General features: G+C 42.2%; 1 protein-coding gene across 1 annotated transcript; it reads right to left on the minus strand.

The window, feature by feature from the left end:
* Positions 1-328: 328 nt before the first annotated feature.
* Psmb1 (proteasome 20S subunit beta 1) lies at positions 329-13222 on the minus strand. Its single transcript, XM_027401197.2, has 6 exons — positions 13062-13222; positions 9163-9270; positions 8255-8336; positions 6477-6606; positions 1991-2097; positions 329-800 (listed from the first exon to the last, which is right to left on the minus strand). Exons 1-6 carry the CDS (start codon positions 13169-13171, stop codon positions 615-617), a joined length of 723 nt encoding a protein of 240 aa, XP_027256998.1. The 5' UTR covers positions 13172-13222; the 3' UTR covers positions 329-614.
* Positions 13223-14778: the final 1556 nt, after the last annotated feature.

The raw sequence follows: 14778 nt of genomic DNA on the forward strand, positions 1-14778 counted from the left end.
CTTTTGCAAGTCTGCTGACATCTTGTTTCTAGGGAGGCTGGCTGGCATCACTCCTACTCTGCCCCTCCTCATCTGAGTTCTCAGTTTGATTGTTCCACCTAACTTTATCCTGCCTAGCTACTGGCCAAACAGTTTTTATTATTAACCAGTGAGAGGAATACTTATTCACAGCATACAGAAAGATCATCCTACAACACATCTCTAACTCCAGCTCCAGAGGAACTGACACCCACTTCTGGCTTCCACAGGTACCTGCACACATGTGGCACCTATTCACATAAGCACATACATATAATGTCAATCTTAAAAAATAAGTAAACATGCCCAGATGAAGAAAAATTCTTTTATTAAAGATTTTATCTTTCATTACATATATTTATGTGCATGTGCCTGTTAAGGACAGAGGGCACTGCATCCCCTGGAACTAGAGTTACACGTGGGTGTTTGGAAGAGCCATACTTTCTTAACAGATGAACCATCTCTTCAGTCACAAAGGAAGAAATTCTTCCCAATTTTTTATGCTTAGAGAAGAAGCACTGTACGAAAATGAGTACTTTATATTTCTTTTTAATAAAAAACAAACTTGTGCCACAGCTCTAATGTATGGCCCACAATCAGTCTTTCCGCAGGGGAACAGTCTCCTCCCTGATACCCTCTTTGGTCACGATGCAGATCCTGAGGGCATCGCCAGTGTACACGTCCCTCTCAGCTGCAGAAATAAAGACATCTTTCACCAGCCTCATGGCTCTGTCCAAAGACAGGGGAACATGCTCCACATTCTGCATATTTTTGAAACCAACCTGGGAAGACAAAAACTCATATAAAGCATCTTGTGAACCCAAAACACACAAGATGATCCCATGTCCCAGGATCTATACTGAATGTATCAGGTCACATTAGCATGAGTTCAGACTAAGGATATTCTAGTCCCAGCTTAAACACAACTCAATTATGGCAAAGCTCCCAACTTCTCAAAATCACAAACATATTCAGGTAGACATAAACACTGTTTTAAAAAAAAAAAAAGTCAGAATAAGGGGGAAGGGAGCTATGACAGTCCCAGATGACCATTAATGAGTTTGGTAACAGGTAGTTTCATCAGAAGAACTTGGGCAGGGTATCTGGGAAGGGATGACCTCAGCTGAGAAGGTGCCCCTATCAGTCTGGCCTATAGGCAAGTCTGTGGGACATTTTCTAGATTAATGATTGATGTGGGAGGACCCAGCCCACTGTGGGCTGGTAGTCCCAGGCTGTATAAACTGGTTGAACAAGCCATGGGGAACAATCCAGTAAGCAACATTCCTCCATAGCCTTTGCTTCAGTTCTTGCCTCCAGGTTCTTGCCCCAACTTCCTTCCATTATAGAGCACAAGTTGTAAAGCTGAAATAAACCCTTTCCTCACCAAGTTGCTTTTAGTCATGGTATTTTATAATGGCAGTAGAAACAAAACAAGAAGGCACTGAAATTGAATAGCATCAAATATTCCTGACTAAAGTGTGGGATCAGATAGGAGGCATTATTTCAGGAAAAAGCACAGGCTGGGTGTGGTATAGGTGAGATAGACAAACAGCACAGGGCAAGGTACAGGAGTCATGAGCAGTATGAATTAGATAATTAGGTTAGAGGATGAAAGAATTATAAGATAACCTAATAAAAGCAGGTCTGGATCGAGGCGGTATAAAGCTAAAAGTATAGGTGGGAGATAGATTACAGTCCAGAAAATATAAGGGTAATAAAGGAGGCATTTATGTGATGTCAGGTAAAGACAGCATGGAAAAAACCCAAGACATGACATGACTGCACAGAAAGAGTCTACAAAGCCATGGGGCAGGTGAAGATGACAGGGCACTAGCAAAACAGAGGGAAAAAAAAAAAATGGTTTGTGGGGGAAACCAGCCAAGAAGACCTTAGCAGCATTGTCAGGACAATGAAAAACCTGGAGTCTACCATAGCTGCCTTCGAAGCCAGAGGCAGAGAAACAGCGTATTACCTGGTTGTCAAGCAGAGGCTGTAGCATGGCACTTGCCGAGCCTCCAGCCTTGAAGGAGTCTCTCTGGTAGGAGCCCACTGGATCAAAGCTATACACAGCTCCCTTTCCTTAAAGAAGAAACAGTACACACAACAGTGTGAGACGTAGTCAAAACACGACACAAGATGCTATCAACTTGGCTACATTTTTGGCAAAGGTCAGAATATGTTTACTGTTGTGCAGTGGACCCCAGCAGACTATTCTTTGTGGAATGGATGGGGTCAGAGATAAGAGGTTCACATCTTGATGTCCCAACACTGTGGCCAACTTGCCTAGAAATAATGTCACTAGCAACCATCTGATGGCCCTGGACAAGCAGGCCACTCAGACACATTGGGTAATGATCAAAATCTTCTTACTATTTCTAACAAATAAGCTTGTGTAGTTTCAGTATAGACCCAATAATTTAAATTTTTCTTAGAGCTAAATGTAAATAAAAATATCTAAAATTTATTGTGTATATCCTTTTAATTATCAAGTAAACATACTCTTTAACAATACACTGTAAAACCATGTGTACTGGCTAGTTTTATCAACTTGACACAAGCTAGAGTCAAGAGAGGAGGGAAACTCAATGAGAAAACACCTTCCATAAGACTGGGCTACAGGCAAGTCTGTAGGGCATTTTCTTAATAAGTGACTGATGCAAGAGGGTGCAGCCCACTGTGGGTAGTGCCATCCCTGGGCTGGTGGTCCTGGGTTGTTTAAGAAAACAGGATGAGCAAGTTATGGTGAATAAGCTAGTAAGCAGCACACCTCCATGTCTCTGTATCAGCTCTTGCCTCCAGGTTCCTGCTCTGTTTGAGTTCTGTCCTGACTTCCTTCAATAATGAAGTTTTAAACTAAATAAACCCTTTCCTACCAACTTGCTTTTTTCACTGAAGTAATAGAAACAGTAAGACACCATGTTTTAGGATAAAGCAGGAGGATAGTAAATCCATCACCAGCAGAAAACCCAATTTAATGATAACATTTATTTAATATTTAATAAACAAAGGGGTTTCAGCAAAGCATAAAATGTTACCAGTAAGAGCTTTATTTTTCCCAAAATGTTACAGCTTGCTTTAAATTACTGGAATGATAAGGAATAACTTTAAAAAAAAAGAAATTATTTTTAATTTATGTATCTGAGTGAATGTTCATATCATATGTTAAGTGTGTGTGGAAGCCAAGAGTTTCCTTGGGGCTAGGGTCACAAGCAACTCTAAGCTGGCCAATGTGTGTATTCTAAATGCTAAAACAGCTCTCCAGCCCAAGCAACCCCCCTCCAAGAGAAACACATTCAACACCTGAGCTATTGAACAAATATTTATAATTAATATTAAGCCTCTAAGTGGTTACTTGGAAGCACCTTATAAAACAGGAACTTCTGCATACAAGAAACCAGTGACCCTTGCAGACGCCACTGAAATCAAATTACATCTTTTGGAAAAGCAATTTGCATCAGTATCTGTCCAATGCAAAGAAGCCCATGACACAAGAATAATTTCATGTGCAGAACAAGATTTATCCTAAAAAAATTTGCAAATATATGTTTCTTCATATGTGTAAGAAACAGGCAGCCTGATAAGAACATTTTCCCTGAATTGTCACATTCACACCCACTAGCAAACTGTGTTAGAGAGTGAGACTGAGTTCCCACCAATGGGACAAGGGCAGTCACAAGGGATGAAAGCCAGAGCCACGCTGGCTCTGCTGTGTTGCTAGCCTGGTTTGGGTTCTGGTGTATCTTTTGCAAATAGAATTGCCTTGGTAAGATACCTTGACCTGTGTTTCTTTCTGAAACACTGAAATTATTCATTGTTTGTTTCTAACATAATGTAGTTTTTTGCAATATTCAAAATAGCCAAAAATTACAAGTTATTAAAAAGGTAGCATTCACTCACAACAGAACAGCATTGCTTAAAAACTAAAGAAAGAAAAAAAAAAAGCCAGGCAAAGGCAGATGGATCTTTGTGAGTTTGAGGCCAGCCTGGTCTACAGAGTGAGTTCCAGGAGAGTCAGAGCTGTTACACAAAGAAACCCTGTGGGGGAGGGGGAGGAATTAAAGAAAGCAACTCTTACAGCTAGTCTGCTCCACCTGTTGTAACTTGTCTGGTCAGGCGGCTGGTTTAGTTATTGAACAGGTTAATGTACTCAACCTCCTCAGAGTGTTTACAATGAGCTAACATGTTGGTGAGACTGGGGTTAGGACCAAAAAGATAGATCAGGGGGTAATGGCACTTTCTGCAAAGCTTGACTTGAATTTGAGCCCCAGACCCTACTTGGTGGTAGGAAAGAAACAACTCTGAAAAGCTGTCCTGACTTTCACAGAAAGGGGTCATCCCTAGTTAACATTCGAGTGTTCCTTGCATGTACAACGTTACCTGTAGCTGGCTACCTTTGAGGAAAACTAAAAGGTACCATATGCTTATGTGCTGCTTGAGTTTGTATCAAAGAACACATCACTACAATTTTAGAAAAGGTCTTTAAAAAATATGAATGATTTGCCTGTATATCTGGAAGTACATGACATGTGTGCATGCCCAAAGAGGCCACAAGAGGGCACAGGTTTCCCTTGGAACTGATGTTACAGACCCTTGTGAGGTGTCATATGGGTGTTAAGAACTGAACCTGGATCTTCTGAAAGAACAGCAAGTGCTCTTAACTGCTAAGCCATCTCTCCAGCCCCTAGAAGTCTTTTAAAAAACAACCAGGGAGCTAGTTAGTTGAGAAGCTAAGGTAGGAGGATAACAGCAAACTTAATGCCAACCTGAGCTACAGACTGAGAGAGACCACCTCAAAAAGCAACAAACCCCCCAAACCACAACAAATCATGATCATTCACAAGGGCTGACTTAAACAAATGGTAATCCTGGGGACAAGATCCTGGTGAAACCAGAGACAACCAGAGAAGCAGGCCTCCAGCTTCACTAGCCCCAGAGGTCCTCAGAACAGAGGCCATAGGGAACAACTTCTCCACTCTCCCTCCCACCGCATAGCACCATGGGGAACCAGAGGGATTTAAGGATTTCACCTTTCAGCTCAGCAGAGATGTGGCAAGTATAATTTTATCTTTTTTCCTATTATTTAATTTCTAACCTAGTATATGCTTCACAATGGTTTTGCTTTTGTTTGTACCTGTTAGGTTTTTTGTTTTGTTTTGTTTTGTTGGTATTTCAATACAGAGTTTCTCTGTGTAGCCCTGGTGGTCCTGGAACTCCTTCTGTAGACCAGGCTGGTCTTGAACTCAGAGATCGCCTGTCTCTGCCTCCCAAGTACTCGGATAAAGGTTTGTTACACCACTGGCTGGCTGGCTGTAAGTTAGGTTTTAAGACTTGGTTTTGGTAGCCCAGTTTACAAAGGCAATTTTTTAGTCTTTAGTCACAACTCATATACCCTTCCCCTTTACTCCTACATCTTCTCATCCTGGATATTTTCTCTCTCTCTCTTTTTTTTTCTTTTAAAGATTTTATTTATTCATTATGTATACAACATTCTGCTTATTCTGGTGTATATCCGCACACCAGAAGAGGGCACCAGATTTCATAATGGATGGTTGTAAGCCACCATGTGGTTGCTGGGAATTGAACTCAGGACCTCTGGAAGAGCAGCTGGTGCTCTTAACCTCTGAGCCATCTCTCCAGCCCCTTCTCTTTTTATTTAATCATAAATTCCCATAACTTAGACAATCTCTCTAAACTCTGTAGACTTTAACAGTATCTTGCTTTCCCCTCCTAGCTAGTTCACCCATTTTTTTCTTTTCAAAGTTGACCTAATACTTAGTCCTTATCCTTACCTACTCTAATTCCAGCCCACTCCTAATCTTAACTAAAATCCAACAAATATGCTGTCTTCTACCCTTGGTTATTTATCCTACAACAGTTATTGAAGTCTAAAAGGACACCATTATTAACTGGCAGGTAGGGCAACTATCAAGTAGCTGTGGTTTCTCTCCCAATTAATATCCTACTCTGGAATGAGATGGAGCTTACATGAGGAACCCAGAGCTCCTGGAAGGAACTGTTTTCTAAATTATAAACTACCAAACCCAAGCCCCACCTAAACATTGCAACTATTTCAACTGATAAAATATAGTGGATAAACAAACAAACAAACAAACAAACAAAAATCACCAAAACATACCGGACATGCAAGTCAATGCAGCAACAAGAAACTAGAAAAACCAACACAACTCCAAAGAACTATTAACCCTACAGCAGTCACATCTAGTCTGAGTACATTAGAAGAAATCCCAAACAGAAAATTCAAAATAATGGGTATGTTCAAAGGTACAAACAGTTGGACAAAATAAGGAAGGAGTCCTGGTTACAGGCACAGCTCATCACTTGCTGCTCTAAGTTTGGTTTCCAACACCACATAGCTGGACTAGATGGCTCAACTCCAGGCAGAAGCATACACATTTATGAAATAAAACTTTTGCATTCTCCAAAAAGCAAGGTGCTACCTTCTTCATCAAGTCCACCGATGATATTGTAAACATAGTAAGGGAAGAAACGCCGTGAGTACAGGATGGTAGAGAGCATTGCAGCAATCGCCCCGGTTGTCATGGCCTTGTTATTGGAATGCTTGTACATCTTCATGGTTTGGAAAATCAAAAAACAAAAACAGCAAAGTAAGAGTCAGAACCTGTCAAACTTCAGTGACAACCAGTACATAGTATAGGTATTCCTTAGTCAAACACAAAAGCTTCTTTCTTTCATGACCAAGTAACACAATATCACTAACATAAAATGATACTTTGTTACATGTGTTTGAGGTGGTTATCATTATGTTGTCGAAGGACAGCAGTCTTGTTTCTCAAAGTGTCTACCTCAAGGAAAACAGTATCAAAAACATGACCATAGGGACTGGATAGATGACTCAGAAGAGTTAACAGCACTTGCTGCTCTTGCAAAGACCTGGGTTGGTGTCCCAGCACCTACTTGGCAGCTTAAGAACTGTTTACGGACGGTTCCGAGGGATCTGACACCATTTTTTACCTCCTTGAGTACCAGGCATGCTCATGGTGTACATATGTATGTGTAGACCAAACAGCCATACACACAAATAAATAAATAGTTAAAAAAAACCTTAGGGTGCTAATACAGGAATTTCATAATCCTGATATACTAAATCCTTATAAACTTTAAATCATCCACAAAAATTATAAACATAAAATGGATTTAAGTTCACAATTTTTGTTGTTGTTTTCCATATGGTTTCTCTTTATAACAGCCTTGGCTGTTCCAGAACCAGGCTGGCCTCAAACTCAGAGATCCATGTGTCTCTGTCTCTAAAGTGCTGGGATGAAAGGCATGTGCTGCCATGCCTGGCTGAGTTCACCAATTTTTGTTAGTCTCATAGCAAGCATTCTAAAGTAAACCAAGGTCAAAACACTGAACAATTACAAATAAGCAATATAACAAAAAGCAGATAAATACCAGTGAATTTCTAAGATAAGTTATCATAAAATATGAATTAGAAAGCATGTATCTGCTAATATAAATTTCTGAAGCTTTCAATACTAGATTATACTAGATTTCTAAAACATATAGTAAAATAATGTCTACACAGCCACACAGCAAATGTAAGTTACATCAATGTTTCCTGACTGTGATGTATCTCAAATGACCCAAGTGGGGCAACAGAGACTGTGGTTACCCCGGCTAACCTGTTCCTATCACATCATCCCTTGGTGATTATCACTGAAACCTGTCAGATGATGGGCTGCCGCCCTTCATCAATGCTCCAGGGACTGACTACTTCTCCCTTTTGTGTTGTCTACTAGTGTGGAAAGGTGTGAAGGAAAGGTCAGCAGACACTTCCAAATCGTGTTCTTGTCTACAGGTTGCCTGAGCTATCTTCTGCCACCGTCAGACTTGATACACTTCAGAAGAAGAAGTTTCAGCAGAGCCCTCAGGCTGCTGCCAGAAGGTAAGCAACCCTGACAAGGCAGAGGTTTAAACACACTGATGTGCTGCAGTTTCCTGTTATTTGTGTGAATTCTGCAGCCAGTAGTGGGGCTACTTTATTTCTAGAATCTGCTAACTCCACCTAGTAACTTGCTAGTGCTCGCTCTTCTCTCTCCTTCCCTCCCTCCCTCCCCCCCTATAGACAGATAGATAGATAGATAGATAGATAGATAGATAGATAGATAGATATCTTTCTCTCTCAGCAGTCATTGAGGCTCAGAAGAATCTGATGAACTGTTTCAAGGGGGTAGACATATACAAAAGCACCTACCTTTAATCTTGCTTCAATAATCTTTGTCAGAGTGAGACAATCTCCATGAAAACCACTGCAGCCAATGACTGTTTTGTCTGTCCTGTAAAAAGCCAATTGCAGGAAAATTAGTTGATAAAGCAGGGCTCACAACTAGCCAGCCCTTTTGCAGCATGGGAGTCTACATACCAACATCTATCTCCTCACACCAAATCAATTTTAGGTGAGACAAAGATATACTATTAATAAGCTGAAGAAAATAAGGGTGACTATTTTACAATCTAGGGTTGGGAAAAGGTACAGCATGATGTAGCCCAAGAGTCACGGAAGTTTTATAAACCTGACTACTTCTACAGGAGAAAAAAAAAGCTAAAAATATTTGAACACATGACTAAAGTCTAATTCTAATCTCCTTATGGAAGAACTGTCAACGATATAGAATTAATTGGGTAGCTGGGAACTAGGAAGACAAGACAAACTTCACTGCTTCACATGCCTAGGACTCAAACATGGCAAGGCTGCCTTCCTTATTTTCTACTCCACATCACCTTAAACTTCTATGCAAAGAACCCAAGCCTTGTTGGGTACATTTCTACTTCAAGTTTAACAATTTTGTGATTAGCCATGCACCTTCCCAACTGCCACCACAAAGGCAGTGAAATATGTCTTTAGAAATATTTACTTAGGGGCTAGAGAGATGCTCAATGGATGATTAAGAGCACTGGCTGCTCTTCTAGAGGGCCTGGGTGGGTTAAATTCACAGTATCCACATGGCAGCTAATAACCAACTATAATATAACTCCAGTTCTAGGGGATCTGACACCCTCCCTCTTCTAGCCTCTGTGGACACTGCACATACATGGTATACAGACAAAACAAATATACACATAAAATAAATCTTAAAAAGAAAGATTGATTGATTTACTTACAGTTTGTAACATTTGGGGCTGTCTCGGGTATGAATTGAAAACCCTTCACTCAACCGGGTATCTGAAGCAACAATGGAAAAATCTTCTCCAGCAATTGCCAATACAGTACTGATGAATATAAAAACGAAAAGAGAAAGAAAGGAAGGAAGAAAGAAAACAACATTAATTCTTCAGGGTGCCAACTCTCTTCAAATAGGAATATGCTCCACAGAACCTACCTGGGTAAATCTACCAGCTGTAAGAGTAGAATTCAAATGAAAGATAGAAGACTAGAGGAAAGGATCGCTGGCTAAATATCATCTTGGGAAACTCCTAACCTAGATTCTAATGGCACTCCCCCCCATTAAGTAGTTACAAGCCTGAGGGCAAGTTAACTTCTGAAGGCCTTGATTTTTCTCAAAAATGCAACACAAAATATAAAATGGGACATAAATGCTGTTCTAGTACATCCTTGGGAAGAGGTAATAAGAAAGACACTGAACCATACCTTCATCATTAAAGAACAAAAATACTCGTGTGTAGAAAGCACCGCTGTTGAGTTCAGAAAAGGACTATCTCTATTTCTTTATATGAGAGCTGTTAGACAATGTCTAAATGAACAGTCAGTATTCTAGAGCAGTTTCCTCTGAATTTGAACACCCCTTGTAGGGGTAGGAGACTCATGAGTCATAAGGTGAATACTTGAGGTAAGATTCCTGGAGCCCCCAACCCCCAGCTTTGTGCACATTGAATTCCAGCATCTGAGAGGGAAAGGCAGGCTGTATGAGTTCTAGGCCAGTTAGGGTTACATAGTGAGACTCTGTCTAAACTGTTGGGGGAGGAGGCTCTGACCAGCTAAGTTGTAAGAGATTTTCCAGCTTGTGAGCTACATACAAGTACAGAAATCCACAGTCATGGCTTTTAAGTTATCAACTGTGTTGGGGCCAACTGTTCTATGATACAGTTGATTCTGGGTCGTCCTTGCTTCTTGAAGTACCTCCTTACCCATACTCCTGTTATAGTAACCCCAATAAAAACTCACTGGTTCTCTAAGTTAAACTTCAGTCAGTCATGGAGCAGGTTTTTGTGTGTGTAATGTCTTCCCGGGAAAAGTCTGTCGTACCACAGTCAAAAACCAAGCTTTTCCTTTTCTTGCTATATGGTTTCTGATGCCTTACTAAAGAACCCCAGAGCAAAACCATAAAAGGAGAACCTAGATCCTAATGTTGTTTTCCCAAGCAAGTTACTAACAGTAACTATCTCATATTGTGGTGCTGTAAGGATAAAATGAGCTGACAACTATAAAGTCCACCTGACACTTGACTGCTGCATGACTGGTCTAGTAAGTGAACAACCATCACTGTGGCATATGGTGGGGCTGTACTGTATGACTAAGCACCTGAGCACTGTTACTTAAGGGAGAGGCCTATTCATGCCACTTAATAGCTGTAAGACTTTGGATAAATTCTTCATGATGGTAATGACAGTACCTGTTGTGTTACATAATTCACATTAAAGTACCTACAATAGTTAACCTTCTAGGAAATAAACACCCAGGAAACATTACCCAGTATTTTACAGAAACCAGTTCTGTACTAAAGCAGAGAGGATGACATTCCACAAACCATGAACAGCAACAGAAGGTAAAAAGACATTACAAGCAACTTAATTGAGGTGATCCTTTGTGTAACTAGAAACATACACACTGTGATGAACTGTTGTAGAAGATCCCAAGTGCCAAGCTAAATTTTACAATTTTAGCAAGGAGTCCCAAAGCTTATACAATCAAGAATGAGAAAAGTTCCATTTGAAACAGGTTTTCAGACAATTCTGGCAATAATACAGTATATGAAATGGGATAGCAATACTGTTCCAGTCAGAGTGATGAGATAGGAAGCAGGATGAAGAGGGAGAAAAAGGAAAACACATCGGCAACGTATGCAACTGAGTTTTTATAACTACCTAAATATGTTTTGTGGGAAAAACAGCTAAAACATCCCAAGATAGGCAGAGTGATGACATAATCACAAGGGGCACTTTTTAAGGAGCAGAAGTGACTGAAAGGGAATAACCACCCTGCTTGTTTTTATACTAACATGAGTTACGGTGAAAACAGAAAATGCACTTTAGAAATGTTTTCCCAAAGAAGTCAAAATGTAGGGGCCTTTGAGAAATAAGGTTACAGAAATGGATTTTGGAATTATGTTCCCAGGGATTAGGCATGTAAAGGTCTTCAGTAACAAAATCTGGAAGCTACAAAGAGAAATTAACACCATCTTTTGAACCAGAGGCTGCTTGTCCGGCTAGTTGCAAAAATTCTAAAAGGAAGGGGGGCGGGGTAATAGAACTGTAAGTAACTGTTTGGAAAGTAACAGATGAAGAGGAACTACAGGAGGTTAAAAGGTAAATAGTGAGTATTGCACTCAGAACACTATTAACAAGCCTTACAATGTAAGTACTTAGTGTTCACATGCAGAGTTAAGACCAACACTGGAAAACGAAAGTTAAGAATTTAAAACTGGTTCTAATTCGAACAAGCTCTTAGACAAAGCTGTTTAAATGCCAAGAGCCAAGGACTAACACTATGAAATATTCCCTTAACTGCTTGCAGCCAGCTTACAAAAATGTAACCACCTTGAGTCTCTTTCAACATATTATTTCAAGAAACTGAAAGGAACCCACATAGCACACACTCACATTTGTTCTTCAAAAGCCACAACCAAGGCTAAAATTAGTATTTCACTGCCTATATAGTGTATTTTCAGCATCCATAAAGACATAATTAATCTTTTTTCTTTTCTTTTTTTCTTGAAACAGGTTTCTCCTTATAGCCCTGGAACTGGCTCTGCAGACCAGACTGGCCTTTGCCTCCCGAGTGCTGGGATTATCCCAACTGTTTTTCGTTTCTGTCTCCTCCTCTTTCTTCTTCTTCGTTTTGTTTTGTTTTTCGAGACAGGGTTTCTCTGTGTAGCCCTGGCTGTCCTGGAACTCACTCTGTAGACCAGGCTAGCTTCGACTCACAGATATCCATACCTGCCTCTGCCTCTGGGATTAAAGGCATGCGCCACCACCACTGCCTGAATGTTTTTCTTAACAAGCCACATTTTTTTGATAATTGGTTGTTTATAGGTATAAAATTGATGAAAACTACCTATATTGCCAAAGGTCCTAAATTCGAGGTGAAGACATCCCTTCGAACAAAGCGGATAATTTAAAGGCGCAAGCAATTTCAGAGTAAGAACACGAACACGAACGAACACACACACACACACACACACACACACACACACACACAGAGAGCGGGGGGGGGCAACCGTCTAAGGCCGGGGACACAGCTCAGCAGAACACGACACACACACACACACAGGCAACCGTCTAAGGCCGGGGACACAGCTCAGCAGAACACGAACACACACACACACACACACACACACACACACACACACACACACACGCAACCGTCTAAGGCCGGGGACACAGCTCAGCAGAACACGCGCGCACACACACACACACACACTCACACATAGTCAACCGTCTAAGGCCGGGGACACAGCTCAGCAGAACCTGCCCAGCAGGCCAAGTCGCAGAGTAGAACAAAACAACCCCTATTTCATCCCTGAACTTAAACCAAACGAGCATTAAGAGAAAAAAAAAACAAAACAGTGATCTACAAAGCCACCAGGACAAATCAGTGCTGAGGACAGGGCCCCCCTCGCCCGTTGGCTGTGGGGACGTGTTCAAGCCCCAAGAGACGACAGTGTTAGGAGCAGAGGGCTAGGGTGGGCGCCTGCCCTGAGGAATGCGGGAAGCATGCGATCCCGAAGGCGTCCGTGCAGGGCTCCGGGAGCCGGGCTGCGGAGCGCCCCGACAGGCTGCATCCCCACAGCCGCCCGCCCGCCCCAGGTGAGCCCAGCTTTTACCCTCCGTTGAAGGCATACGGCGAGAAACGCATCTGCACAGGGACGGCGGAGCCGTGAGGCCCCATGCCCAGCTCCCGCTCGGGGTTCCCGAAAGCAGCCGTGGAGAGCATCACACCGCGCTCCTGCTGTCTCACAGCAAAATGGCCGCCGGGACAGGTCCACTTCCGACCCGACCCGCCCCTCCCACCGGGCTCCTCTAGCCCGCACTCGTCGTTGCTCTTGGAGGTCTGTGCCTATGCCCCGCTACATATCCAGCTTGGGGTCCACCAATTAATTCCAGGAGACCTGTTTTCCAACCCCAAGAAAACATTCGATTCACTCATGGCCATACCAAAAACAAACAAAAAAACAAAAACTAGTTGCAGAGCAATGACAGCTCCGATTGTCACATTGGTGAAGTGGCATTTGAGGAGTTGCAGCTCCTGCTATGTTCAAGTCCTAGTGGTCAAGATGCATGGTCAGCTGTGTGGTATACGCAGCCACGCGATCCAGGAAGCGATACTAGGTTTCGCCAGCCAGAGCCTGATGGATCGTATTAACTTGACAGAATCTAGAATCACCTAGTAAAACCTCGCGGGCATGCTTATGCAGGTGATTTCAGGACAGTGTAGCTGAGAAGGGAAAACCCACCCTAAATATAGGTGGCACCATCCCATTGCCTGGCTTTCTGAACAAAAAGGAGGGGGAAAAAAAGAAAGAAAGCAAACTAACATTCATCTCCTTAGACTTCCGGTCTGCGGATGCAGTGTGACTCCCCCCTTCTCCAGACGTCAGGCTTCCCCATGGTGGACTGTACCCCTCAAGCCGTATGCCAAAAGGAACCTCCTTCTCTTAAGTTGCCTCTTGTCAGGCCTTTGTTAAGTTTTCTTAATGTCTTAAGGTTCACTATTCTTCCAAGAGAGAATGTTTCATTTAGAAGAAAATAGGTAACCAATACTATTGTACTTATTAGAATCCATGCAGAGGTCAACACCCTAGGCACATAACACACACAGGTAATATCCATCTCTCACACACACCCCTAACCTAAAGGAGCTTATCACCTCGTTGATAGTGCTAAATCCAAGGGAAAGGGAATAAGCAGAACTTCCTTTCTGCCTAGGTGAACCATATCAAGAAGAAATCAAGATACGCTGGAATTCAATCAAACGTTAAGAAGCAACCTAAGAGACAACTGCTGTTTTCTTGGAACAGCCCAGAAGTCAGCTGTTCGTCGCTGAGCTAAAATGTAAATGAATTTGTGACTCCACCTCCCCTGTGTCGTTGTCGTTCTTCAGATACCAGTTAACTTTCACTGAGGGTATGCTATTCGTGTCATTGAAATCACAAATTTCTAGGAGGCAGCTGCTACTACCATTCAGCTTTATGGCGTTAAGTGGAGGATGTAGGGAGCTTGCCGAGGGTAACACTGTAAGTGCAAAATCCTATTCGACTGGCAGGGCGTGGTAGCCTACGCCCTTAATCCCCTCGCTCCGGCGGCAGAGGCAGGAGGATCTGAGTTCGAGGCCAGCCTGATCTACAGAACGAGTCCCAGGACAGCCAAGGCTACACAGAGAAACCCTTTTTCAAAACAACAACACCCATGGGAGGCCAAGGATGTAGCTCATTGACAGATCGCTTGCTTGAGTTTCACCCCTATCGTACATCCCCAACAGTCACCTCTGCACCCTCCAAGTTTGCAGCCTCTAACGAGAACCGGTCGGGAAGAGTTGTCCAG

The sequence above is a fragment of the Cricetulus griseus genome, chromosome 2 (assembly GCF_003668045.3).
Source record: "Cricetulus griseus strain 17A/GY chromosome 2, alternate assembly CriGri-PICRH-1.0, whole genome shotgun sequence".
NCBI lineage: Eukaryota > Metazoa > Chordata > Mammalia > Rodentia > Cricetidae > Cricetulus > Cricetulus griseus.